Genomic DNA, 27744 nt, shown 5'->3' with positions numbered 1-27744 from the left:
GTACTTTACATCAACAAACAAGTTTCATCTTATTTGTAATAATAATTATGTCATCTCACAATTGTGTTATATCTCTATACAAAGGACGATACACCAGTCAGTGTATTCTGTAAAAGGAGGAACTGTCTTCTTCTGCAAACTGCAATAATAGCAAACAATATACGTTATGTTTGATTTGAAATGTATAATTCACTGAAAAGATATTTGGAACTGTATAGCGAAACAGAGTGTGCAAAATTGTCAGTAAATCATGATTATCATTTCCTTCTTACCTCTGTAGTTTCATCCCAGAAACACTCAGTAAATCTGAAGGCTCTCTCACACCTGTTCGAAGAATCTGGGAACAAGTGAATCCGTTTTATAAATATCTCATTTCATCATGAAGTCATCGACATCAAGAATTAAAAGCATTTCTCAGTCATGGCAAAACTATGAATACGGGCGGTTCTAAGCAAGGAAATCGCTCAGAAAGTGTCTAATATTTATGTCGATGGCTGTACCTGGGGACGGAGGTGTGGAAAAGTGGAACTCACCAACAGAGGAACACTTTAAAATGATCCAGTCAGCGGTGAGGTCATCAAGCCTCGTCACTTCCAGGGAGCTCTTCATGTTGCGCAGAAGAAATCCTCCGTCCTCGTCCATCTGTCAGTAAATGGGAAAACACTTTCCATATTCCTGTATATATATTTATAAATGTATATTTGCCCATCAAACGTTATGGTCGAATGGGTAACATTCCAGATATTCTGGATGTAATAATTGGTTCGCGGACCGGCTATCCTGAATGTGCAGTTTTCCTCAAAATCTCCCGGTAAATTCCGTGGCAATGTCTATATCAAACTAGGCTTCTGGCGGTTTCTTCTACGTCTTTCCAATAATTCACTAAACATTCTACTATCCTAATCTGCGCTCAACTTTCGGTAGGTTATTCAGCAACGTTCTCAGTATCGAGGCTGTAGAATGTCCGGTAATAAAATGATTAATGAATGATGAATTTGAAGGAATTTGGAATGAAGCGGTCGTGGTCTATTCGGGGTACTGTCCTGGCGGGTCAGAGGGAAACAATGAAAACCGTCAGACAGAACAGTCGGTGTCTAAGTCCAGATTCGAACGGAGCATCTCGTGAATACAAGTTTAAAGGGTTACAGCTATATCAGCCTGCTCCAGAACGTGGTTAAATAAAATGAGTACAAATAATATACAATGATTGCTAGAACTGTACAGCTCTTTCGCTGTTTGCAAATGTTCACTGCGTAAATCTATCGTTACATGGCGCCAGGACAGCAAGCTGTAGGACAGATGAACCGAGGAGCATCAATTTCAAACTCACATTCATATCTCCCTCGATGACATGGAATAAGAACAGCTGAAGCAGCTTTTACTTACGGCCGTGACATAGCTCAATCGGTTAGCCGCCGGCTTCCAACAACGGCAGCCCGTGTTCGAACCCAGATCAGGTCATGTGATATTTGTGGTGGACAAAGTGGCTCTGGGGCAGGTTTTCTCCTAGTACTTCGATTTCCCCTTCCAATTCTCATTGCACCGACTGCTCCACACTCACCATCTCTCATGCGGGGCTGGTACAATAGGCCAGTTAGTGGCCGCCGTACCAAGTGGACTCAATCTCGCCCCACCCCAGGGAACTAAACTAAAAACTAAAACTAACTTTTAATTATCTAGAGAATTCAAAGTAATTCATAAATGGGAACATACACAGTGTGTCCAGGTTCTGTTAGGACTGTGTTCATTAAAAATATAAAACGTGAATTATTTTCAAAATTTCACTATTTTCATTCCAAATAATCTCCTTGTGAATCAATACATAGCTGGAATCGATTGAAAAGTTTTCTAAAACAGTCACTGTACTCCTTTTGTGGAATCGCATTTAAAACTGCGGTACATTCCCTTTGGATGTCCTGGATGGTGTCGTGACGCTCTCCTTTCATCGCCAACTTAACTTTTGGGAACAACCAGAAATCTGCTGGAGCCAAATCTGGCGAATATGGAGGATGATCAAGGACTGAGATCCCTTTTCTGGCCAAAGAATCGTGCACGATTTTCGAATTGTGGGGTGGGGCATTCTCGTGGAGGAGTGACCAGGAACCTTGTTCTCGATATTCAGGTCGAATTCAAAGAATTCTCGCCCACAAACGATTGAGGACTCCGAGATAATCAGAATTCACTGTTTGACCTTCTGGAAGAAATTCCTTGTGAATGATTTCTTTGGAATCGAAGAAAACGGTTAGCAGTGTCTCTACTCGACTCTTTTGCATGCGCACTTTCTTTGGTTTCGGCTTCTTTGGGCTCAACCACGCTGCTCTCTGCCGCTTTGTGGGAGGCTCATATTTAAAACACCATGTCTTGTCACTAGTAACAATCGATTTTGTAAATTTTGTATCACTTTGGGCCGACCGTAACATGTCTTTGCAGTGTTCCACTCTGGCATGTTTTCATCGTCTGACAGCGCGTGCCTTACAAACTGCGCACAGACCTTCCGTTTACCCTAATCCTCGGTCAAAATTTGATGCACAGTACTTTTTGGTATTCCCAAAAGCTCCTCGATGAGTCTTGCAGAAACAAATCTGTCTGATGCAAGGATTTCGGTCACTTTTTTCACATTTTCTTCAGTGCGACTTGTTCTCGGCTTTGACGCACGTGGAGCGTCTTCAATGTCCTCCCTGCCGTCACGAAATACAGCATACCATCGAAAAATGTTCGAGCGACTCAAACAGTCACTACCGTACACACTTTTCATCATTTCGTAAGCTTCTCCGGCTGTTTTTCCTAACTTCAAACAAAATTTGATGTTGGCTCTGTTCAACCGCCATTTTCCGACGAGCGTCAGAACAGTACTGTTATATTCAAGGTCAGAACACATGATGCAGCCATACTTGCGCTTTGAAATTATAGGCAGCAACAGCTGAAACTTCAAGAATCTTAACGCCACATCTCGCCAATAGATGGCATTGCAGGGCAAAATTTAAATAAAATGAGTCCTAACGGATCCTGAACACACCGTGTATATCTCGTAAGAAACCCTTCTCACACTTGTAACAGTAATAAATACTCATGTCACTCACCCAGTTGTACTTGTTGTAGAGACAATACAGGAAACATTTGAAGCTGTCGGCGTTGTCCACAGCGGCCAGATTTCTGTTAATCAGTACTAAGTTCATAGACTCTACAAAAATGACAAAAATACACGTGTGATTAAACCCGAAATATGTGGTGAGAAGCTGACCTACTTATGTGACCTACAGCCTTGTCTTTTGAATATTGACAGGCGTTCGAAAATCATCACTCACCAAGACTTATTGGTGAGGTTGTGTTACAGAATCGGATCACAGCCAGGTCGTTGTTCGGATCGGAAGATGTCGGCGTCGCGGAGAAAATGGTCTTTCCCTGTCAATAGGACATGTCTGTATTACACATTACAATTAGAAACATCGGTGCTAAGAACAAAATATAGACATTTGTTTTATTTTTACGCTATACAACATCATATGCTGGGAAAGCGACTGGCTACGGGCTGGACAACCGATGGGTCCGAGTTCGAATTTGGTTGTATCTGGTATAATTTGTTGGGTCCAGAATAGAATGAGTTGGATATCCTGACCTCTTTCGGTTAATTTTGATGCATGTTCCTACCATGTGCTTCTTTCTCTTTCACTCCTACTTGTTTCCAGATACAGAAATGTGATGTGTGTAGACCCGATTGCTGTTTAATGATGAACACTCTCGTCAAATTACTGCCACATTCTGAAATTTACATAATATGTATTTTCAGAATTTATATATCATACATGGACGTCAACTTGACAGGGTGAGCCATATACATATCTCCCCACCTTTTGATTTTTTCAAAGAAATTGGAACTGAAAAAATAAGGAAATGTACCAAATATTAAAAGGAGTTAAAATTATTGACATATCCTGAATAAGATTTGAGGCTTTCACGGCGGTGACTATGAAAAAAGCAGTCTACTTAAATGCAAGTTTTTTGTAGATTTTATGGCTGCCCCACTGAAAAACTGGCTAAACGACCCTTGAAAGGATCCCGATCTTTATTGTGTGTCCCGTAAACCACTCGAAAGAATTTTATTAAAATTCGACATGGGAGACTTTAAATACTAAGAATTTCATAATTTAGATTTCTTAGTGCGGTTAATAAATTTCATAAAACGCCCTTCATTATTTCGTGTAATAAATTTTTAGTGCAATATTTTCAGCTTTGTTTGTTATGTTTTACAAGTGATGTTTAGAAACAGCTATGATTAAATATCATGAGGTAAAACTCCGTGGTTTTAGTCCGAAAGCGAACTATACCCACCGAGCTACCGCCGCTTGTCGGCGAAGTTAGTGCCCACTTCAGCGGATAGAGAGCGTCGCGTGGTCAGCGCAACGAATCCCCACAGTCGTTAATTTCGGTTTTCTAGACCGGAGCCGCTATTTCCTTGACACAGCTCCTCAATTTTCCTCACGAGGCTGAGTGGACCCCGTTCCAGACCCACTACTTCTCAGAAAATCTGGTAGCCCCGGGAATCGAACCAACCCGGACCTCTGGATGTGTAGCCAGGAAGTCTGTCCACTAGGCCACAGATGGACGTAGTTCTATGAGAATAAAATATTAACTTTGCATTAAAAACAAGACGATAATACCACCAAATAGCTGATGCTGCTATGAAGTCCTTTATTTCTGTCCAATCAAGCCGCACTTTTGGTATTCCCACTCTTGTACAAAGCCTATACAGCTACTTGCCTAATTGAAAGTTCTGTGCGTGACTTTATATACATATTAAGATTGACATACCTGTTCAAGAATAATTATGTGTCGACCTACTTACATTGGCCACTCGTAGAGTAATGAAGAAAGCAAAGTACATAAACCGCGACATGTTGGAACCCCCTGCAACTGAAAGAAGTCCCGTACATGAACCACACATTTATATATATATATATATGATGTCACAGGAAGAAAATAATCTGAATGGAGTTATACCAAATTATTCACATAAACGACTAGATAAGTAATATAAAATAAATATAATTTTAAATATGAAAAGTTCATTTACGTTTTATAATTGGAGTTGACCATTATTTGCTGACAAAACAAGCTGATTATTGCTAGCTGCTCTATAATTGTAGAGGCAGAATCGTCTTATCAGCAGCTTCATGAAAATTACTGGCCGGAAAAGATAACAAGCCGGAACAAAGGGATATGATCACTTTTTTGAGAAAGCACTGGGCTGTTGAACCTCAAAGTTTTTCTTTTTGCTGAAGCCTATACGAATTACAGAGTCGAACAAAATTAAATCTATTTTATAACATTCTGAAGAATGAAATTTGAATGTAAGACCAAACCTCCCTACTCAGTTTTACTTATCTAAGTTTCGAAAATTAGGTCACACGTAAATAATTATTTGAAATAGATGTGAAAGGAAGAAGCCATTGCCTAATTTAGAGTTAGTGTCTCTATACTCGTCTGGTGGGACTGAGAGAAACCACGAGAAACGTTAAGTTCCTGTTTGCGTTTTTGTGCTGCTCTCTCCTTACATGCTCAGTGATAAAGTAATTGTTAACAAGTGCTTTGTCATTCTTTTCATCAATTTGGAAGGGTGTAATAATAAAAGCGATCGATTCTTGGATTATTTAACAACGCCTTTCAACTGAACATGCTATATACCGTCTAGAGGTGGGATGATTATAAATAATGAATGAGGAAGGCACTGGAAAAATTATTATGACCCATTCGAAGGTACTGTCTGGAAATTTCTGTCGAAAACGATACAAATGACGTACAATCCTTGTCAAGATACCCAGCTTCCGGGGCGATATTTTAAAGGACAACTTTCGAATATGAAGTTAAAATTCTAACCACTCAGCCAAGGGTGTCGGTGAGAATTAAAATTGTGTGATGGTTAAATTAGTTACTTTTTAAAAACAACAAGTTTAATCATTTTATTTTATATCTTTTGGGGAGAGTTACCCCTGAAGTCAGAGAGAGCGCTGTGTACGGCATTTTACATAACTAAAAATGTTATTAGGTTGGCTGCAGGGAGTATAGGAACACGTTACAGGAGAATGAAGAAAATCACATAAGGAGAAGGTTTATAATTTATGCTCTTCATCTGATAAATTTAGGGCGATTAAATGCCGATGAATCAAATAGGTGAAGCATGTAATACGTTATAAGGAATTATAAATTCATACAAATTTTGGTCTGTCAACCTAAAAGGTAGAAGAAGCACATTGGAGACTTGGGCATAGAAAATATGAATATTGGTCTCAGGGAAATAGGGTATGAACTGGCTCAGAAGTTTGGGAAGATTCTGTAAATACAGTAACAGATCTTCGGAATTTATGTTAAAGTGCCCTTTATCTAGTTTGGNTTCATCTACCGGAGGCACTGGAAACTACTTGGGCGGGAAACTTTGCCTAATTTTGCTCAGAGGTCTCCTAGAGACATGAAGAATCGGCCATAATAAAGTCATTAGTTTGGGCTTCTGACGACGATCAATAAAACACCAGCCCTGAATATACATAATTTAATTCAAAAAAAGAAAACATAATGTGATTCAATTCAAGATCTCAATTTTAAAAGTGTGTTTATTTTTCATTATTGGGATGACAGAATAATAAAACTAAATTACATATTAAGGGCCCTTCATGTAGTAATACTGAGATAATTTCTCTTGTCGGACTGTGCAGAAGTGAAGTGTTCGTTCGTTGGTTGATACACTAGTTCCCCATTGTTGATTTCAGTTCCTGTTAATAATAAATTATTTTAGCGATTGAAATAAAACAACAGGTCTAACGGGTTTAAAGTATATACACACTGGTCCTTTTATTTGTAAAGCTTATCGTACATACATAATTAATATTTGATTATTGAAAATATTAATATTTCCTGTCGTAACCATAGCAATCTGAGTGACAATAATTTTTCGAGTGTAGTTGATTGGGCTCGTCATAGTATTATTTTAGAGCCTAGAACTTTTAAAATTAAATTCACAAAACATTTACAGATCACTATTTATTAACACTAACCCAGCTTAAAAAATAATTTTGAGACAACACCAAATTTGTTTGTACTGTACTTTCTGAAACGTTTTCTTCAAGATAATATGTACAAATTTATTTGCTCCAATTATACCGATTGAATCATTTTCGACTTGCACAATAGGATGTATATGTGCTGTGAAAACTTAAAATAACTGTTACATTACATTCTCAAAATTTATGAATTCAAAAGGAGGAAATACTCTTAAATTGTAGAGAAATGGTGTCGTATGTAATATGATCCACAATAAAATGTGAGTTCATGTTATAAAAATTAAATCACGATTAATTTGTTTCAAATTTGTCAACAAATTACCGCTTTTGTAAGTTTCCGGACATTATACATTACCATACCAAAATGTGCTAATTTCAAAACAACATTCTTGGACTCCTAGTGTCTTCAGTTTGAACTATTCCATTATAAACGTGATTAAATTTGAGAGAAACTCGCAGCCTGACACATCTCACAGCTCTTCAGTTCTAGATGCATATTCTGTGCTCTTGGAGAATGCGTTAGGCATCATGAAGGATACCAGTTACAAACCTATGATAATAGAATAAAAGTCTGTAGCAATGATCATTATAATAGGTTAATTTGGCAAGAGCGTCTGCAACCATAATAAATTCAGACTGGTGCAATTCTTTGCTTTAAGTAAATCAACCTCAACTTCAGAAAAAGAAAGGCAACAGCGTGTCATGAACCCTTCATATCAAAAGGATAATTTTGAAAGTAGTGACATATTTCGATACCGTCTAAGGATTCCACCCTACATATGTATACCACAACTTAACGATAAAATATCCCCGTGCTACGGCACCACGACTGCAATATGTATGGGGGTCGACACTGAGATCCACGCATTCTCTAATTCGGCAGGTCCTGAGGTAAATGGGTTATATTAGACTCCAAATGTTTCACCTCCGGCAAGAGCCACCTGTATCCAATGGGAAAATTTCTGGTAACTAAACTATTGTCTGTTTGAAGAAAGCCTCGGCTGAGACCGCGCCATAGCTCAAGCGGTTAGCCGCTGGCTTTCCACTGCGGCGGCCCGGGTTCGAGCCCATGTCAGGTCATGTGGGATTTGTGGTGGGCAATAAATGACATTTGGGGCAGGTTTCTTTCGAGTTTTTCGGCTTCCCCTGCCAATCTTCATTCCACCAATTGAATCACCATCATCTATCATCTGAGGATGCTACAATAGACCAGCAGTGGCTGCAGTACCAAGTGGACTCAGTCTCACCCCATTAAGAATAATAATAAAGAAATAAAATAAAAGCCTTGGTTGAAATATTGGACTTTGCTGTGGGTATTAACAATACACAGCATTTCATAGAACTTTCATACCAACACTGCATATCTGCTAACATTCAAAAGGAAAGCAGTCTCACCACTAAGTCACCCATTTTGGCATGGTAATGCATGTCTGAGGTTGTCACCCTGAAAAGGCGGACGCGATCACCTCCCGGATTTGGTTCAGGATGTTGAGAACAGTGAGCACCGTCTGACCCATGTCACGCAGGAAGCCGGTAATCGCATCCCGGATGGTGCTGTCGCCATCTCCTTCTGCGTCCGCTTCCTCCAGCCGCCCGAACATCTCCGGCTGTGGAGCATCAGTACTTGTCTTCATCTCTCTCATCGGTTAACGTGCTTGAGTCTCCGCACTTCAGTATCTTCTGACAAACAGATCGTTCCACGCTACATTCGGCAGAGAGTGGTACTCAAACTGTCCTGCTAACTTAGCAGAGCGTTCGAGCGAAGCATTTGTCCTCTAAGCCTGATAGGTTGATCTCAATTTGGTTGATTCTATCCGTCACATTTTAAACAGAATATGTTCCTGAGTACAAACAAATTTGGTAAACACGTCAAAAACTGAACTGGCACTAAAATTCCACAGTGCTGTTTCACATTCTCTTACTTGGAGGAAAAATGTCAACCTTTTGTTCTACGTAGGAAGAGGGTTTTCACGAAATTATTTGGACCCAGTCTTGAAATTCACCGTGTCAAAGGCATCTAACTATACAGAATTTTATCTTAACGTTGCTTAAGAATGCATACAAAACTATATTCTTGCCTGTGGCTCTGTATGGGTGTGAAATCTGGTCTCTGACTTTAAGGGAGGAACATAAACCGAGGGTGTTTGAGAACATAGTGCTGAGGAAAATATTTGGGCAAAAGAGATGAAGTGACAGAATGCTGGAGAAAACTTCATAATGAGGAGCTTCATAATTTGTACTCTTCTCCAAGTATAATTAGAATGATCAAGTCAAGGAGGATGAGATGGACAGGGCATGTAGTATGAATGGGGAGAAGAGGAATTTATATGGAATATTGTTGGGAAAGCCAGAAGGAAAGAACCACTGGGAAGACCAAGACGTAAATGGGGGCACAATATTGAAATATATCTTCGGGGGATAGGATGAGATGGTATGGATTAGATTGATCTGGCTCAGGATAGGGACCAGTAGATGGCTCTTGTGAACACGGCAACGAACCTTCGGGTTCTACAGAATGCTGGTAAATTCTTGAGTAGCTGCACAATTGGCAGCTTCTCAAGAAGGGCCCAGATGCATGAGGAGCTTCATAGGAATTAAGAGTGGTGTCTGCCTTATACATACCCTTCCCCCCCCCCCACTGTAAACAGGTTACCCGCTGTGTATGTAGGCAGCTGGTATGAGTTTGTATGAGGACATAGAGGCTATCAAAAACTAAGAGGCTTATAGGCTATCAAAAACTAAAAGGCTTATAGGCGCCGTAGCTCGGCTTCTTACCACAGTGACCCAGGTTCATTTCCATGGTAATCCATGCTGGATCGTTGTGGATAAGGCGGAAAAGGGACAGTTATTTCACCTATCAATTATAATTCCACCAATATTCCATCATTATCTAACACCAGAGACTGGTACAATAGGCACATCTGAGTCCGCAGTACAAAGAGACTCAGTTTTACCCACTCTTAAGAATTAAGCCTACATGTTCGTATCTCGTCGCCTGAATTCAGGACAAAGCCATAACATAAAGGTGGTTAATTAATCCTTCGAAAATGAGGCAAAGTACAAATATCTGAGAAAGATACACAAATATATAAATTGGAATAATAAAGAAAATAAGAGCAGGTTCAATTCCTAGCACTACATTTATAACCATTTGTCTTCCGGTAAGCTATCTAAGTTATAAATATTAACATACACAGCGTTGCATTTTAGCGTCCTGTTGCACTGATTTGCATCCATGATATGTATACAGTTGCCGTCTTGTAGTGCACTCAATTTCACCTGTTACTTCACGACATGTTTCGGCAACATGGTGCCATCATCAGGTGCCCTAATTACGCTAATGTATTTCATTGCTTGCCTTTATGCTACAACACTCGCAGCTAAGAAGGGAACACACATCACAAGACACGGTTTACACAGAATATAAGAAAAACGGCCCCCATAGTGGAAGAACCACACACAAGTTTTAATTATGACACATAAGATGAATAATCTTAACAAGTTTTAGTGTGTGTTAATTTATTATAGTTGACTAATACGCACTTTTTAAATACTTTTTAAATAATTTTATAAAGGCAAGCAATGAAATATATTAGCGTAATTAGGGTACCTGATGATGGCACTATGTTGCTGCAACATGTCGTGAAGTAACAGGTGAAATTGAGTGCACTACAAGCCGGCAACTGTATACATATCATGGATTAACATACACATACAGAGTCAAAATTTTGTCTGATGTTTTTATGTGAATGAAAGCGACATATCAAAATAACGAAAGAGCATAGAGTGGGGAATTTGAGAACGGACTGCTGAGGTGAATATTTGGATATAAGAGGAAGGAAGCAGCGGGAATATGGATATGATTTTATACTGAGGAACTTCATAATATGTACTCTTCGCCAGGTATTATTAGGATGGTAAAAATAAAGGAGAAATACGGGGAAGTAACACGCATGAAAGGGATGAGAATTGCATAGAGAATTTTGGTGTGAAAATCTAAAGCAAAAAGTCTGCTTGGAATATGAATTCTTAGATTGGGATGGAAATGTGCTGAAACGGACTGGAATGCAATTAGGCGTGGGTTTGTTTCCCCGACTCTGGACAGGGCGAGGAAATTCTGGCATTGCTGAGCTACTGTTCGCTTCTCAAAAAGGACTTCGGTCCATTGAGTTAATTAGTAAATTGACCCATAAAACCAAGCATTATTACAAATATATATTTGCATACACATTATAAGCATAAAAGAGGATATAGTGGTTCTAGTGCTTCATCAAGCATCATCTCGAATACTTATGGGAGTGTTATGGGACAGCGCCATTCATCCTTAACCTCTGTACTAGACGGACATGAGTAGCCAGCTTCAAGTTCCGATTACTTTAACCCGAGGGGAGAGAACCTCAGAACAGAACATCAAAACTCCCAACTTTCAACATATTCTGAACCATTTCCTTCTAAGCAGAGACTAAAACACGCCTTACATATATCCATACAAAAAGACAACTTTCGGCAATAGTTGGCCACTTTCTCTTACTACAAAATATTGAAATCGGGGTTTTAAGGGACTAGTAAAATTTGGATATTACTTTTAGGGCTGTGGGAGCTTCACGAAGCAATCAATGAGGTACGAGAAGAATGGAAAGGCTGGTCCACATTGAGAATTCTGGGAGATGTAAAGAATGATTTAGGAGAGCAAAAAGCAAACACTAACAATGGACATCTGTCGTGAAGGAGGCACAACAGAGCGAGGGGTGAGTAAAATATGTCATGTATTTCTACAGCAATGTGCATGAAAATGCGATCAAGACAATCTCACCTCTGTCATGAGGCACTTGGAGAACCGGTAAGCCCTCTCGCACTGGCACGTGACGTCAGCTGCAAAAATGGCGGAACGTTGTCATTTAGTTACATACAGACACATATAGCTAAAAGCACAGATGAGCAAGGCGTCACAGAGAGATGATGATGATAATAAAAATTACAATAATCATGATGACTATAAAAGGAATAACTATTGNCCGAAACGTCGGTTAACACCACATATACACGGTGCCAAATCCCAGAAGACTGCTTTCTTATTGTGAAGTAAATCTGATTGAGTTGGTTCAGAACCGTGTCTTGTGGTTCGTTTCTCTTTTGCGAGTATTAAATCTGCCAGTTCCAGTATCAGACTCAGCTGAATACAGATGTGGTCATAAGCAGTTTAGTTCTAAAATATAAGTGATTTGTAAAGGAATTTAGATAGTTTCATATCTAAAATTATGAAATGAAATGGTAAAAACGTAAAGATGTCTCTCTTCCTAATTAAGTACCACGTGACGAAGACTTATGGAGGGGTAGTGGTATAACTCAATATTGTCTTTGCCTACGAAGTAGAAGAACAAGATTAGTCAATTTCACGTCTTCACTGCTTAACGCTCGGAGAAGCTCGGTCCAGTACGCGCTATATAGAAGACTGGATGAGCCTCATAACAGGTCCAAACCCGGCCCAGATCCGGCGGCAAAGAGAAATCGCCTTGAAATGATAAGTTACGTTATAGGCATATGAGTGAATATGCTATCACACTGTACTCTATAATGATGCAGCCATCTTGCTTTTTTTTTTTTTCAAAATGTCCTTGTTCAAATATCAGTGTAGACTTCGGCCATTCAAGTCGAAGCTTTCTTTTGGTCTGTTCATTTCTTTCAGGAAATACACGGACTGACGGCTTCAATCAGGGCGCAATGGTTTTTCTTCTTACATTCCTATCTCACCCACGCTGCCAGTTTTTCAACGACATTACAGAACACCTGACTTCAGCTACTACTCGTGTTATTTTGAGTGAAACAGATAGAAAAGGCCCGGGATGAACAGTGTTGTACGTGCATGGTATGTGAAACGTAATTTATATTATAAAAACATAAAACAGTTCCGTCCAGTGTGACTGGTGTTTTATATAACCTATAACTGATGTTCTGTACTCAGAACATGAACTGTTGCTTTACTTTAATTTCGTCTTTCTAACGACATCTCACTCGCAATACCAAAAAAAAAGTAAATCTATCGCTGTAACAGCCCATGGAGGCCCATAGAGATGTGAGACGTCGAGGCTCCCACATTTTCTAGAAAACCTGCTCACAGATATCTGTGAGGTTGCCAGCCTTAAGCACTGGCCGCCTTATAACCCCCAGGAAGATTCCTAATACTTAATTCTGTTAGAGACTGAGTCAACACCAGGACCATAGCGTGGCTGAAAGGAGCAGATTAATTGAAAAATACAATGACCCCCATCGGGAATCGAACCCACGAACTTCCTGCTTGTAGCATAGGGCCCCAACCAACTACGCTACCGCGTGTCCCCATATAAACATCNACGTTACCGTGGAGAGGAGGGTGGAGGGGGGTTCTCAGTCGCGCAACATGTTATATTACGTAATATTATGACAAAAAGGCATATGTGGGAGTGGAGATACATTTGTAACTCCAGCACTAAATGGATTCTAGAGGTCAGATTCAAAAATCTGTCTCTTAACCGCCGGGGGTGAAGCCCCCTTGCCCAGAGGATAGGATTCTGGGTGGGTCCCAAATTCAATCTTGACACTATGAATAAAAGAAAAAAATTCCATTCCTCTGTCGGGAAACGAAATCTGGTCATCCAGTCCGTAAACCACTCGCTATACCAACTGAGTTATGCCGGCTCCACATAAGCATAGCAGTTAGTAGAAAACTGTACGTATTTAATATTTGTAAGTTCATGTTGCATGAAGTTCCCAACCCATCCTATTGTGTGCGTGCAAGCCCAGGAAACTTGTGTAAATGTAACGCTACCGAGCCTGCAGCAGATCCGCTCATCTTCAGTTCTGTCTAGAGAGAAAAGAAAACTTAAGAGTCAAAGAAGATGATTCGCCAATTAAGAAAAGTAAGAACTGGAAAAAGCCGATCATAGTGGCTACGCGGTCTAAGGCATGAACTGTCTTCTCTCGCTTGGACTCTGGGGTCGTGGGTTCGACTCAATACATGGATATTTCTTTGTATATGTGTTTATTTTGTTTGTGTTAGGTAGCGGCCTTGCGACGGGCCGATCCCCCGTACAAGGAGCCCTACCGACTGTCTGAGATTAAGAGAAATATAAAATATACTTACCTCGACACCGCAAGGTACAAGAGGAGCAGATTAAGAAAGAAAGAAAGAAAGATAGAAGGAAGTAACGAAACAACTGGATAAAGATAACAGAGTGATCTGAACTCACCATCCTTCGCTATACAAGCATCCACGAACATCTCCCGATCGGCGACCTTGGTGCCCACAGGACCTTCATACTTAGCGAAAGCTTCCTTCAACTTGGCCGAAACCAAAGTTCCGTTAGAGTCCATCTGCAGGAGATCATATGGCAGTTAGCAGCTCATTTCTCTGATACTGAGTGTTAATAAATATTTTAAGTTGATATTTGTGAGCACAGTGGTTGTGGCCACTAAATGCAGAAACGTGTAATCTTACACGTGTAAAATTTAATCCCTTCGTCACTGCCATCCGCCCCCCCCCCAGGTAACAGAAATCCAAGTTTCTCAGAACTTCCTCGAAATAAGTGGCACTACTGCATTACAAACCGTCTTGGGTGCCATGAACTGTACTGTCATACAGTTTACTTAGCATTGACGTGTAACATGTTTAGATAACTACAAATTATGATATGAAAAAGGAAAAGTTTGAACGTATTCTCGATCAGCATGAAACAACCAGAAGTTCTGAGAAAAACTAATCGCTTACTTTTCTTTGATACGACACGGAACGCAGAGAAAATTACGCGCCCGTCAATTATTCTACTGTTGCATATATATTGGTTCCGGCTGTAACATTTTTAACCAAGCCATTGCCTAGCAACGATAAGGGGATCTACATACGGGCACACAGACTGATGGAAGGAATTTATGAAGGAAGCCGTTGAGACGGACTCAGGCGCCACGATGTGCATACAAAGTTTCTTAATGATAGTTCAGGCATTCAAAAGTTGATAGAGGGGGATTCACAGATAGCATGGTGATCTCATAAGCCGGCTTTTTCATTTTTTTTATCAAAATAAGGGAAGTAGGCCAAAAGAATGGGGCTGTGAGACGCGCTGCCTCCAAACCTGAAATGCCCCCGCTGGCCGCTTAGTTCCCGTGTGTTGTAACGCCACCTGAGGCATAGAGAGTGATTCTAAAATACTGTCGGTGAATCCGTGGTGTATAAAAGGAAATCCCGACGATAATTTAGAATCACCCTTATTAAGAAGCCACTTACCAGTCCAGTTTCCACGAACATACAGCGGATGAAGCACTGGAAACAAACAAATTAGGGAGGTATGATAACTTTACACTACAGTAAAGCAAACGCGTAATACTCTATGGGAAGTCTTAACTAGTAGTAGAGATGGGGCCCAACCTAAGTAAGGTATGGGTCCGAAGAAGAAAATTTATTAGATTTGTTTAATCCGTCTTGCAGTGCGTACAATTATCTATCTTCTTCTCTCACTCTCACTACATGTTTCGGCATAAAAATGCCATCTTCAGGTGCTACTCAATTCACGTCAAACTAGTACATTGTNACACACACACATACCCAGCAGACCCAACAGCATAACGCACGCAGTCGCGAGAACAAGACGCAACAGAAACACAATACACACGATAGGGAAGAAGAGCTCCAACAGAGTAGGATGAGCATGACTGGCGTAATAAGATACGACGTAGCGATCGGGAATCCTGAACAGTTTTAATATTTTTACGATTGACATTTGTCAATATATATGATGGACATATATTTTAGTTATTTTAAAGTGAAGACAAGGCATACAATGTACTAGTTTGACGTGAATTGAGTAGCACCTGAAGATGGCATTTTTATGCCGAAACATGTAGTGAGAGTGAGAGAAGAAGATAGATAAGTGTACGCACTGCAAGACGGATTAAACAAATCATGAACTTAAATCAGTGCAACAGGACGCTAAAATATAACATTAACAAATTTATTAGAACTTGAAGAGCCACGCCAAATTTATAAAATCGGAGTGGCCTTCAATGACATGGGCTTTGCGTAAAGTTTCATGAAAATCTTCAAAACTGTTTTCAATGTACGCTTATACAGTAGAGTTTGTTTACCAGTAGTATAACGTAAAACTATCGCTTTCTGATAAACAGCCTAGGGCTTAGTAGAAAACGAAAGTATTCGTGTGCATGGGGTGATACGCAAAGCCTGTCGTGGGTTTGTTCACTGACACATGTCACATGGGTACATAAATTTATGATAACTTATGGAAACATAGAAAGGAAACACGCCAATCATACAATAGTTCAGTTGAAAGCTACGAGGGAGAGGCGACAAATGCGTCACAAACGGAAATGAAACAGCTGTAATGGACGTAATAGGTTTACAATTTGTGTCACTAGGTAGCAGTACAGTCCGGCTTCAGGACAGTCTAGATAGATGGGCCAGATGGGCATTGCTTAGCCATTTTTGTATATACATGAATTTTTCAATAAGAAAGTCTAGGTAGAAGACGTGCATGCGCATGTTTAGAGGCTGCTTTCAGTAGTCAAAATGGTGACCGTCCTTGAAGTGTGTACCACCGAAGAATATCGATTCGTTGTGCGTTTTTATGGGCAAAAAGACTCAGTGTAATGGGTATTCGTGAAAAAAAAAGTTTTCTGTTTACAGTGAAAAATGTTTGTCACCTAAGGCGGGGTTGAAATGGAGGTGCGGAAGTGGCTAAGACAACAGTCAAAATCTTCTACGCTCTAGGTTTCGACGTGCCAGTAAAGAGATATGACAAATGTATCAATGTTGGTGGAGGATATGTCGAGAATTATATGTTTTCTCCAGGTTCTAGAATCACACGTTTTACGTTTTATATCCATTGTGACCTATTTACTGACTCACCCCCGCATGAATACTCTAAAACTGTCTTGCCATATTCCAAAATCTTCAATGTATTCTTCATTTAAGTCTTAATCTCCGATTTGTGAGTATTTAGAAAATCTGTATATTCACAAAATTATATTTTTGTTCTAAAAAACTTCCCGAATTGTTCAGACTGTTTTTTTTTTCGTGGGAGCAGGAGAAATATAACACCCATATTGTAACTAGTTAAAGAACCCAGAATTCTGCGATTAAAAAATAATCCGCAATAAAACAATGAAACTGCACATTTCTTATATCAAGCACATAAAATCAGACCCCTAACTACATGCATGTTTTGACGCTACAAATCCCGTCTACTGACGGAGTTGTGAAATAACCCAACAGAAAGAAAATGCCTGTGTATTACATCAGCATTCTATATGCATCTTGATAAACTTCATAAAAATATAAACAACATACTATAAAGTGTAGTTAAGCCTATTTCTTAAAGTGTACTTATACTCACTTTGGCAGGTCTGAAGTTCTCATCGGAAAAACTACCAGTCGCGTTGAGCTGCTCCAAGAATTCTGTAACGAAAGCAGAATTTACAAAAAAGGAGCAATTTCACTACAACGGTAAGAATATAGGCCTAATACTCGTGTCTTTCATTAAAATTCTTGTTCTTAGTAAAATGATATCACAGAATTCGAATTAATAACGTAGAGAATACCTCAAAATATTCATATTTGAAGATCGCTATCTATAGCACCGATATAATTGTCCCTCGGTAGGCAGGGCTCATGACAGAATCATTATGATAGGTATAAGTAGAATGAAGTACTTGCGTACTACTAAGATGTTATTTGTGACTTCAGTTATGGGGTGCCGTGATTGCAAGCTTTCTGTATAGGACCTGGATTTTAGCCTTTAATTCCTCACGAAAGAGAGAAAAAATGCATAGGACTTCGTCTATACCCTACACTTACTGCAAAATTAAAAAAAAAAAATTGAATTCTCGGACGGGGATCAGCCCACCGCAAGAATCCTGCCTGCGTGGGACAACACAACAGAGAAAACAAGAGGAATACATCTTTACGTTCTGCATCGAGTGAAGAATCTGACCGTAAATATCGAGATATCGAGTCATCTAAGCGAATGATAATTACCTTAAATCAGTTCTGACGAACGGAAAATAGCAGGTGTACTCCCAGTCTATTAAACATAGTAGATGGCTTCTGTACTTTATATCTTACTTACTTACTTACTCATGGAGCTGGGCCCTTCTTGAGGAGCCGCCAATTCTGCAGCTACTCAGGAATGTCCCAGCATTTTATGGAACCCGAAGGTTCATTACCGTGTTCACAAGAGCCCTCCACTGGTCCCTATCCTGAGCCAAATCAATCCAATCCATACCATCCCATCCTATCTCTCTAAGATCCATTCTAATATTGTCCACCCACCTACACCTTGGTCTTCCCTGTGGTCTCTTTCCTTCTGGCTTTCCCACCAATATCCTATATGCATTCCCCGTCTCCCCCATTCGTGCTACATGACCTGCCCACCTCATCCTCCTTGACTTTGTCATTCTAATTATACTTGCAGAAGAGTACAAGTTATGAAGCCCGTCATTATGCAGTTTTCTTCAACCTCCTGTGATTTCATTCTTTGGTCCAAATATTCTCCTCAACACCCTGTTCTCAAACACCCTCAGTCTATGTTCCTCCCTTAATGTCAGAGACCAAGTTTCACACCCATACAGAACCACAGGCAAAATTATAGTTTTGTACATTCTAATTTTTATGTTTTTGGACAACAGACGAGAAGACAAAAGGTTCTGGACTGAATGGTAGCAAGCATTACGCGAGTTCGATCGCCTCTTAATTTCCTCCTGAATAAGGTTTCGATCTGTTATCGTTGTTCCCAAATATCTGAACTGTGCCACATTTTCAAAACATCTTAAATCTTACACGATTTATTTTATAATTTTGATTTATAAGAGTGACCGCGTGTTCTTAGACAGCTCCAACACTAGGATCGCGTGTTCGAATTCTGCACGAGATATGGGCTCTAGCCGGTCACGGTAGTCGGGCGGTCTAAGGCATGCACTGCTTTCGCTCGCTCGGAAGCCGGGATCGTGGGTTAGAATCCCACTCAGGGCATGGACATTTAGTGTATATGTAGAGGTAGAAGCCTTGCGACAAACTGATCACCGGCCCAAGGAGTCTTACCGAATATTTAATATCTACGAGTATTAAACCGAAGTGAAACGCAGAGTTTCATGGAGGTAGGCCAAGGCTCAAATTGGGGCTGTAGCGCCAAAAAGAAAAAATTGGACTACTAGAGAATTAAGCCTAATCTGAAGAGAATATGTGCATAATTAAAAATGACGCCATAAAGATGTATGGGGGTGGAGGTATGGCCCCAGGAATTCTTAACCTCTGCACAAAATTGAGGTGAAGGCTCAGATTCACGCCCCGGCCCCTTTATTCCAGAGACAGAATGGCATAACCCATTGAGCAGGAGGCTGTGTGGTCTTGAGAAGAGATAAATTTCTGCCGCAACCGGGAATGGAACTCCACCTCGCAGACTGACAGATCATACAACTAAAGAAGAAGTATTCAATAAAAATAATGCCGTTAACAAGGAAACCTCTTCTCAGCAGGACTGTAACAATACTCTTTCCTGTTTAGGTCAGGTCCTCCAAGCTTTACACACGGCGCAACCTCTCTCTTCCCCGCAAATGCTGTCACCATTTTCACGTTAATCCTCAGAATATATTAAATATAGCAGATCATAGTGAAGCACAGTTAAGAAACCTAAGAAGCAATTACGACCGTGATGTCTAAACGACATTAAGGGAGGAACATAGACTGAGGGTGTTTGAGAACAGGGTGTTGAGGAGAACATTTGGTTTGAAGAGGGATGAAGTGGCAGGAGGTTGGAGAAAACTGCATAATTAGGAGCTTCATAACTTGTACTCTTCTCCAAGTATAAATAGAATGATCAAGTCAAGGAGGATGATGTGGGCAGGGAATGTAGCACGAATGGAGGAGAAGAGGAATGCATGTAGGATATTGGTGGGAAAACCAGAAAGAAAGAGACTGCTGGGTAGACCAAGGTGTAGGTGGGTGAACAATATTCAAATTGATATTAGAGAGATAGAATGGGATGATATGAATTGGATTGATCTGGCTCAGGATAGGGACCAGTGGAGGGCTCTTGTGAACATGATAATGAACCTTCGGGTTCCATAGAATGGTAGGAATCAAGAAGGGCTCAGCTCCATAAGTAAGTAAGTATGTAAGTATGCCTAAACGTACGAGATACCGCGGTCGTCGTAACCTGCCCTCTTAGCTTACGATGTGTTTTGTAAGTTGCAACTCACCGGGGTCTATAGGATTACTCTCATTGCATTTGTTCATAATCTCTCTCATGTTGATCCGACCTTCAGACGCTGATACCTGCAAATGAAGAATTCTGTTACGAATGAAACAGTTCATATATCTGTTCAATCTCGAATATGAATTAATATCTACTTAGCAGGTGGGAAACTTCGGAATTCAGCTTGAACATTATCTGTGAACATTACGAAAATATGGAAGCTAGGCGTGCTCTATTTTTTTTCACCTCTAAGTTTTGTAATGAAATTAAAACGTGGTAGTGATATTCGTATATCCTTAAATTTATTTATTCCTCTATATAGGTCTCTAATGTTCTTTTTCTTACTGTTCGTTGCTAGCTTATTAATTTTGTCTTTCACATATTCCCTCTTTTTCTTCCTGAAATGTCTGCTGACTTCACGTCTTATATCGTTCACATTAAAGCAAAAAGTTAAGGTATCCCTGTAACAGGCCTTGGAGGCCCATAGGGTTGTGAGATGTTGAGGCTCCCATATTTTCTAGACAATCGGCTCATAGATGGCGGTAAGGTTGTCAGCCCCCCCCCCACCGGCCGCCCTTTACACCCAAGAATATTCCTGGTACTCATTTCTGTTAGAGGCTCAGCCGACCCCAGGGCCATAGTGCGGCTGGAATGATTAGGTAAATTGAAAAATCCAACGACCTCATCAGGATACGATCCCACGACCTTCTTGCCTCAACCAACTACGCGTGCTCCCTGTTGTTCATATAATTCCAATTTATTTCGCTTGGATCCTGTAATCATATCAGCAGCTAAGACGGTTAGGATATTTAGGGATATGATGTCGTATGTAATATTAACAGGGAGCTGGTTTCATATCATCGTTCTGAATGTTCATACCCCAATATAAGTAAACCATTTAATAAAGAAAATGTATGGGTTAATTTTGAGTTTATTGTTCGAGGTTTCAATTGCAATTTCGCGGGTCTTGTGACGACAGTGGTGAACGTTTGATTCCTTAAAAGGAGGAGAATTTGTTCACTAGCTAAGCGACTGCTATCTTCTCAAGAAGCATTTTTCTAAATTGAGCTAATAAGTTAATTTAAAAAGTGGACAGCAATATGATATCCTAAAGACATTTTTCAAGAAGCAGCGTTTCCTCTCTTGAAACCGATATGAACTTAACCTGATTTCGTAGCTTATTCACCGCATTAACCAGCATCAAGAGCTGAGAGGACGCTAGGATCACCAAGAAGCAGGGTTTCCTTTCTTGAAACCGATATGAACTTAACCTGATTTCGTAGCTTACTCACCACATTAACCAGCATCAAGAGCTGAGAGGACGCTAGGATCACCAAGAAGCAGGGTTTCCTTTCTTGAAACCGATATGAACTTAACCTGATTTCGTAGCTTACTCACCACATTAACCAGCATCAAGAGCTGAGAGGACGCTAGGATCACCAAGAAGCAGAACATTGCCATTTTGAATGACAATTGTCATTGTGTTGTCTGGTACTTCTCGTTATATATGAGAAACCTGACCTTGCATGCATCGATTGTTTCAATGCTTTCGGATGTAATTTTTATCAATTTCCATTCAACTGTTACTCTATTATATTTCATTAGTTATAATAATGTTGTCATTATAGACTGAATGCCTCAATTTGTTCATTTCCTGTGAAAGAGACTCTTTCATGGAGGGCTTACAAGCGTTACCGAAAACTTATATAACATATTAATTCTTTTTTACGTAACAATGGACATGGAAATAGCTCAGCGGTCATGTTTCCCAGGAGCGCAGATTCTCTCATCCTCCGGAACTTGGCACAAATATTATGTTTTTGGACATTATCCATGGTCTTATCTCTATCTAAAATCCGCCCTGTTTATTTTTCAAAACACAACATTTCGAAGACTGGATTGGTCTCCGTCTTCAGGTAAAACCTGCTCAGTTGGGCCTAGTCGATAGAACTACTCCCTATCTCTCTATCGACTGGGCCCAACTGAGTCGTTATCCACCCCTTCAGCTGAGGATGGAAACAGATCCAGTTTCTAAAACGCTGTGTTCTTTAGCTCTCTAGAATACCGGTCGATGTACAAAGTCTAAAAACCCAGTAAATCTGAGGGTACATTGTAGTACCCTTTACATCACAGTGAAGTCAATAACATGGTCATTATACCGAGATTTCGCACAGACTTGTCCGTTATTCCAGAATTATATGGGATTTAACACTGAAAACCTCCTTTCTCGTTATAGTAAATTACGTTGGGCCATAGTCCATGTCCATCTCTTAGGTATTCGAGGTTCTTACGGCGGACACTCTGAATATTGCTATCTTCTACGACGTCATACTGTGTTCTATCATGAAGATGGAGGCAGCATGTACCTCCGAAAAGTCTTTAAACATCTATACTACATGACCCCACGCCCCAAGAGACCGTAATCATTGCGTTTGGTTTAATGCTCCGAATCTAGCCAGTAATACCACATGCAATACATTGTTATAGCTGCCACATTATGGCTCAGGCATATTGTTGTGCTTCTAGGTAGTAGCTACCGAACAGCAGTACATATGCTGACTCTTCCCAAGCGTTTCTGTGTTATTCCTGCAAACTCTAGCTCGGTAGCTTGCCATAGACGGCACTAGATGGCTCAGGCATATTGTTATGCTTCTAGGTAGCATCTGCCGAACAACAGTACATAAGCTGCCTCCTCTCAAGCATTTCTGTGTTATTCCTGCAAACTCTAGCTCGGTAGCTTGCCATAGACGGCACTAGATGGCTCAGGCATATTGTTATGCTTCTAGGTAGCATCTGCCGAACAGCGGTACATAGGCTGTCTGTTCCCAAGCGTTTCTGTGTTATTTCTGCAAACTCTAGCTCGGTAGCTTGCCATAGACGGCACTAGATGGCTCAGGCATATTGTTATGCTTCTAGGTAGTAGCTGCTGAGCAGCGATACATAGGCTGCCTGTTCCCAAGCGTTTCTGTGTTATTCCTGCAAACTCTAGCTCGGTAGCTTGCCATAGATGCCACAGGATGACTCAAGCTTATTGGTTTCATTCCAGTTGCTGACCAATGGCAGTAGTACGTGTGTGTGTGTAATGTCCATGATGTGTCCTCCGGTTATTAAGGGAAATTCAGACACACTAACTTCAGAAACACAAGCAGCTTCTATTAGTAACCATTCCTCACAGGAATAGGCTTGACATTAAGTTGTCTGCATGCCTCTTGCACAGACAAGAGCAGAGGCGGACGGATTACCTTGCTTCCTGTTGCATTTCCTTCAGTCAATATCCCTAACGTTCACTTAGTTTTATATTTTATTTATTTGATAATTATTCACTGACCCTGTCAATAACGCAAACTATAGAAATATAGCAGCGAACGATCGGTTGCTAATGAACAATAAACTGCAAAGAATATGGAAGAAAGGTGTCATGGCCTAATTTACCGTACCGGTGCTGTCCTGATATTTTCTTGGAGGAACTGAGTAAATCCCCGAGAAACAGTGAAGACAGCCGGTATTTGAACCGGCCGCCTCCCGAATGTACCTCAGAAATGTTACTGGTTGTGCTAACTTGCTCTTCCACTAGTGATTAAACTGAATACTTGACCCTACATATGTTGATATCGATTGATCGAACTAGTGTATTTATAAATTACTTTGATATTGGGAGTTACACGGTTCCAATTCCTATACATGAACAAGATGTGTAGGAAAATGGCTGTATCCTTCTATTTTTCTTAGATTTGTTCAACCAAATGTCGGGGTGGAACCTGCAGGCAGTACACACAACTTCATCAATCAGTTCATTTGTTCATTATGATCCTACAACTTCTAATTTGATGCTATAAATTATTGAATTTGAATTATTGAATTATTGAAAACTATGTACAACAATACTAAATGAAAACCTCGGTACATTTTCGTAATACACGTATGTTATTACTTTTATAGAACCGCCATTTTACTCTAAAAGGAATAAAAACATGTGGTTTAAATATAAACTTTCATTAACTCTACTGCTTTAAAGAGCCCAGATTAATTTTACTTAATTAGTAACACTTTTAACACACAATGAAAGTTTATATTTTGTCATGCAACATTTGCTTGTACAGCGAGTCGATTCTAAGGAATGTTATTATAAGTACAACTTGTACTTCATGACCAGCATGAGTCATAATTGATCAATGCACAACAAAATTAATTTCGAAACATTTTAATGTCAACAGCCAACATTAAATATAATAAAAATTGATTATGTAATGCCTCAAGACAGGGAATAAGAAGTCAGCCTAAAAAGACATTCTCAGCAGAGCACCGGCAATGTGAATACTCTACGACAAAAGATCTGCCTCACCTGAGAACAAACGCTATGATGATACCAAAATTCTTTTGTACCCTATAAGTAAGACGAATGGTAAACTACATCACGTGACTTCAATTGTATGTTTCGGCTAAATTACAGTTATCATATACTCTTCTCTCTCTACAGAACCATAATCTTCAAAAGTTCGCACTCCCGCCATGTTTCTGGTTTTAAGTACGAGTATTCCAGCAAGTTAGCAGTGATGCAGATGATTAAGTGGGTCTCTTCTAACAACTTTCTTCGGTTCCCACGCTTCAACGCATTTCACGTTGGATTACAAAACAGCGCCATTTCCTTTCTTCTTAATTACCCTTTCTTAAATATCCAGCATGTGGGATCCGTTTGTGACATAATTATAACGCGGAAAAGTTCTAGGATTCTGCTTAGTCTAACTGGCCTTGTTAGAGCATAGATGTCACTTCTGAAGTATATGTTTGTATCTCGTGTTGGCTTCTTAATTTACGAGTTTGACTTGAAGAAACTAGTCCATAACTTAATATCGTATTTCTTTAAGATCATATTTAATATCTTTCCCCATCTACTTCTAGGTTTTCCAAGAAGTTTCCTTCCATCTAGGTTTCCTACCAGAGCTTTTAATTAAATTCTCTACCTTGTGTGCTACGTTCCCTGCTTATCGCATTGTCCTTTATTAATCATCCTGATAATATTCGGTGGAGAATATTAATTAAGCTTCGCGTTATTCAGTCTTCTTCGGATTCCTATTTATTCTTTCCTCTCAGGTTCAAATACTACCATCAGCAGACTGTTCGCACATAATCCCAGTTTATCTTCTTTCGTTAATGAAAAAATAAAATTCTCGTCCGTAAAAAGCAACAGGCAAAATTATAATTTTGTATACTTCAGTCTTTACATTTTTAGATAGGAGACGAAGACAACGGTTCTGAACCCAATGGTACCGTGGTGCTCTTAATTTATTCATGAATGCTATTTTGTAACCTTAGTGCAGTTTGCAGGTACCTAAAGTATGCAGAATTTTGAAATAATCTATTTAATGTCTTTACGTTACGGTCGTGTCCTGCATTTTGGCGGGGAGACACAAATATTTGTTTTTTTTCCTCAGCATTTTCTTCTTCATAAACCTCCTTGCAAGATTATGAGATAGAATCTGGATTTTGTTTACGATATTTATCCATTTTATTACGAAACCTGAAAAACGGGAGGCCTTGGATCGGTTTGGTCTTTTGTGCCAAACAACAAGAAGATCTGTATTATCAACAAATTGATTAACACCATCAGCACATAATCTAATCTAATAATCTATTGACTGTCTTTACTTACGGTCGTGTCCTGCATTTTGGCGGGGAGACACAAATATTTGTTTTCTTTTTCCTCAGCATTTTCTTCTTCATAAACCTCCTTGCAAGATTATGAGATAGAATCTGGATTTTGTTTACGATATTTATCCATTTTATTACGAAACCTGAAAAACGGGAGGCCTTGGATCGGTTTGGTCTTTTGTGCCAAACAACAAGAAGATCTGTATTATCAACAAATTGATTAACACCATCAGCACACACCAAAGTCGATAGCGTCAAATTCAGTTCCAATCCCTCCTAGTTTCCTTAGACCATCATAATATCGTATTATAAAAAAAAATCCGTTTAGACCGAAAGTGAACTATACCGACCGAGCGACCACTGCTTACCAGGGAAGTTTTTGCGGATAGAGGGTATCACGTGGTCAGCGCAAAGGATTCCTATGGCTGTTAATCTCGGTTTTATTGACCGGAGTCGTATTATAAAGCAAAGTTAAAAAAAGGAATGGTGGTAAACATGTCTTTCTTTCAAACCATTTTGAGCAGAAAACGTATCCGACAAATTTTTAATTTATACGATAAATTTTAAACGAGATTTGATTAAGCTCAGTTTAAAAGTTCCTGATGACAGAGTATAACCATAACTACGACTGTTATCTTGAACGTTGTCCATGGTCTTGAGTTCTTTCTTTTCAAACCATAGCGTTCCCGTAAGTGGTTCTATTTCCGTGAATAATTTAAGGGGAAAATAATTACTAATACACTGGGCCCGTTGGAGAGCCTGTCCCGATCACTGGAAGAGGTACAGTAAGTGAAACCAGCCCTCTCCCCCTTTACACCTGATACTGTAAATGAACCAATTTCCAAAATTTTACGGTGAAGAATAAACTCACTCTATATATTTATGGCTCTACAGCCCTTGTGGACCTTGGCCGCTTTTTCAGTTTCTTAGTCTATACACGGTCGGTATGACTCCGTGGACGGGACATCAGCCCATCGCAAGGCCGCTACCTACACAGAGGACAGCACAAACACAGAATAAACACATACAGACATCCATGCCTTGAATTGAATTCGAACCCACCATCCCAGTGTTTGTGCAGGAGAAGACAATTCATACCTTAGACCGCGCGGCCACCGTGATCGGCAATATTGTACGATACTTGGTATAAGTGCAGCTAGTGCCACTACTGCTTGTCAGGCAAGTCGCGGTGTGTGTAAGGAAGGAATTATTCGCCCCGAGCTCTTACCGTAAGAGTGAATGGCGCTGCAGCAATACTGAGCATGTGTGCAAACCAATCATAATGTAATTAGAATGCGGATGTAGGAGAGAGAGGTCTGATCTAATGAAAGTAAGCAGTTAATTTAGGGAAATTAACTGCTAATTCAGTTGCATTTTATCCAGCGACTGTGCAAAAAGGAAATAATTCTACTGTGCGTTTCTCTAAATCATGTTGTTTACATGCCGAGCTTGTGACTTGAAATTGACTCCCACAGGCAATAAAGCAGGTCGGTTTATTTGTGCTTGTTAGCTCAGCGAACGTGTGTCAGAATCGACTGCATGCCTGACTTATTTCCTGCAGCCAACGCCAGAACTTAAGAGATTCTCACTAAGAAGCATTAATTGCATTTTCATAGTCTAAACAAAGTAAGTAAGCTTATAATTAATTACGCAAGTAGATTTTTTATGTGTAAAGTATTATTTATATGTTCTTATGCAATAATAATATTACACTGATATTTTGTAAATAATATTATGCAGTATTATTATTAAGAATATATAATTTCTTATTCTACAGATCGAGGGGCACGCGATAGCGTTGTTGGCTG

General features: G+C 39.8%; 2 protein-coding genes across 4 annotated transcripts; both read right to left on the bottom strand.

The window, feature by feature from the left end:
• Positions 1 to 2: 2 nt before the first annotated feature.
• On the bottom strand, positions 3 to 4900 carry LOC111869394. The gene is made up of 6 exons (XM_023860897.2): positions 4844 to 4900; positions 3306 to 3402; positions 3081 to 3181; positions 534 to 642; positions 273 to 337; positions 3 to 139 (listed from the first exon to the last, which is right to left on the bottom strand). Exons 1-6 carry the CDS (start codon positions 4892 to 4894, stop codon positions 98 to 100), a joined length of 465 nt encoding a protein of 154 aa, XP_023716665.2. The 5' UTR covers positions 4895 to 4900; the 3' UTR covers positions 3 to 97.
• Positions 4901 to 6587: 1687 nt separating this feature from the next.
• On the bottom strand, positions 6588 to 21759 carry LOC111869386. 3 transcript variants are annotated; one of them, XM_023860882.1, is made up of 8 exons: positions 21686 to 21759; positions 20292 to 20367; positions 17432 to 17493; positions 15310 to 15345; positions 14279 to 14402; positions 11866 to 11924; positions 8448 to 8659; positions 6588 to 6764 (listed from the first exon to the last, which is right to left on the bottom strand). In XM_023860882.1, the coding sequence occupies exons 1-7, from the start codon at positions 21746 to 21748 to the stop codon at positions 8492 to 8494; spliced, it is 588 nt and encodes a 195-aa protein (XP_023716650.1). In that variant the 5' UTR covers positions 21749 to 21759; the 3' UTR covers positions 6588 to 6764; positions 8448 to 8491. The 3 variants fall into 3 exon arrangements, with proteins under 3 accessions (XP_023716650.1, XP_023716651.1, XP_023716652.1); XM_023860883.1 differs by having other exon boundaries at positions 8519 to 8659; XM_023860884.1 differs by lacking the exon at positions 8448 to 8659.
• Between the last annotated feature and the right edge of the window lie 5985 nt (positions 21760 to 27744).

The sequence above is a fragment of the Cryptotermes secundus genome, unplaced genomic scaffold (genome assembly GCF_002891405.2).
Source record: "Cryptotermes secundus unplaced genomic scaffold, Csec_1.0 scaffold584, whole genome shotgun sequence".
Classification (NCBI taxonomy): Eukaryota; Metazoa; Arthropoda; class Insecta; order Blattodea; family Kalotermitidae; genus Cryptotermes; species Cryptotermes secundus.
The sequence above is the reverse complement of the archived record's forward strand: the minus strand, read 5'-3'. Positions and strand labels throughout refer to the sequence as shown.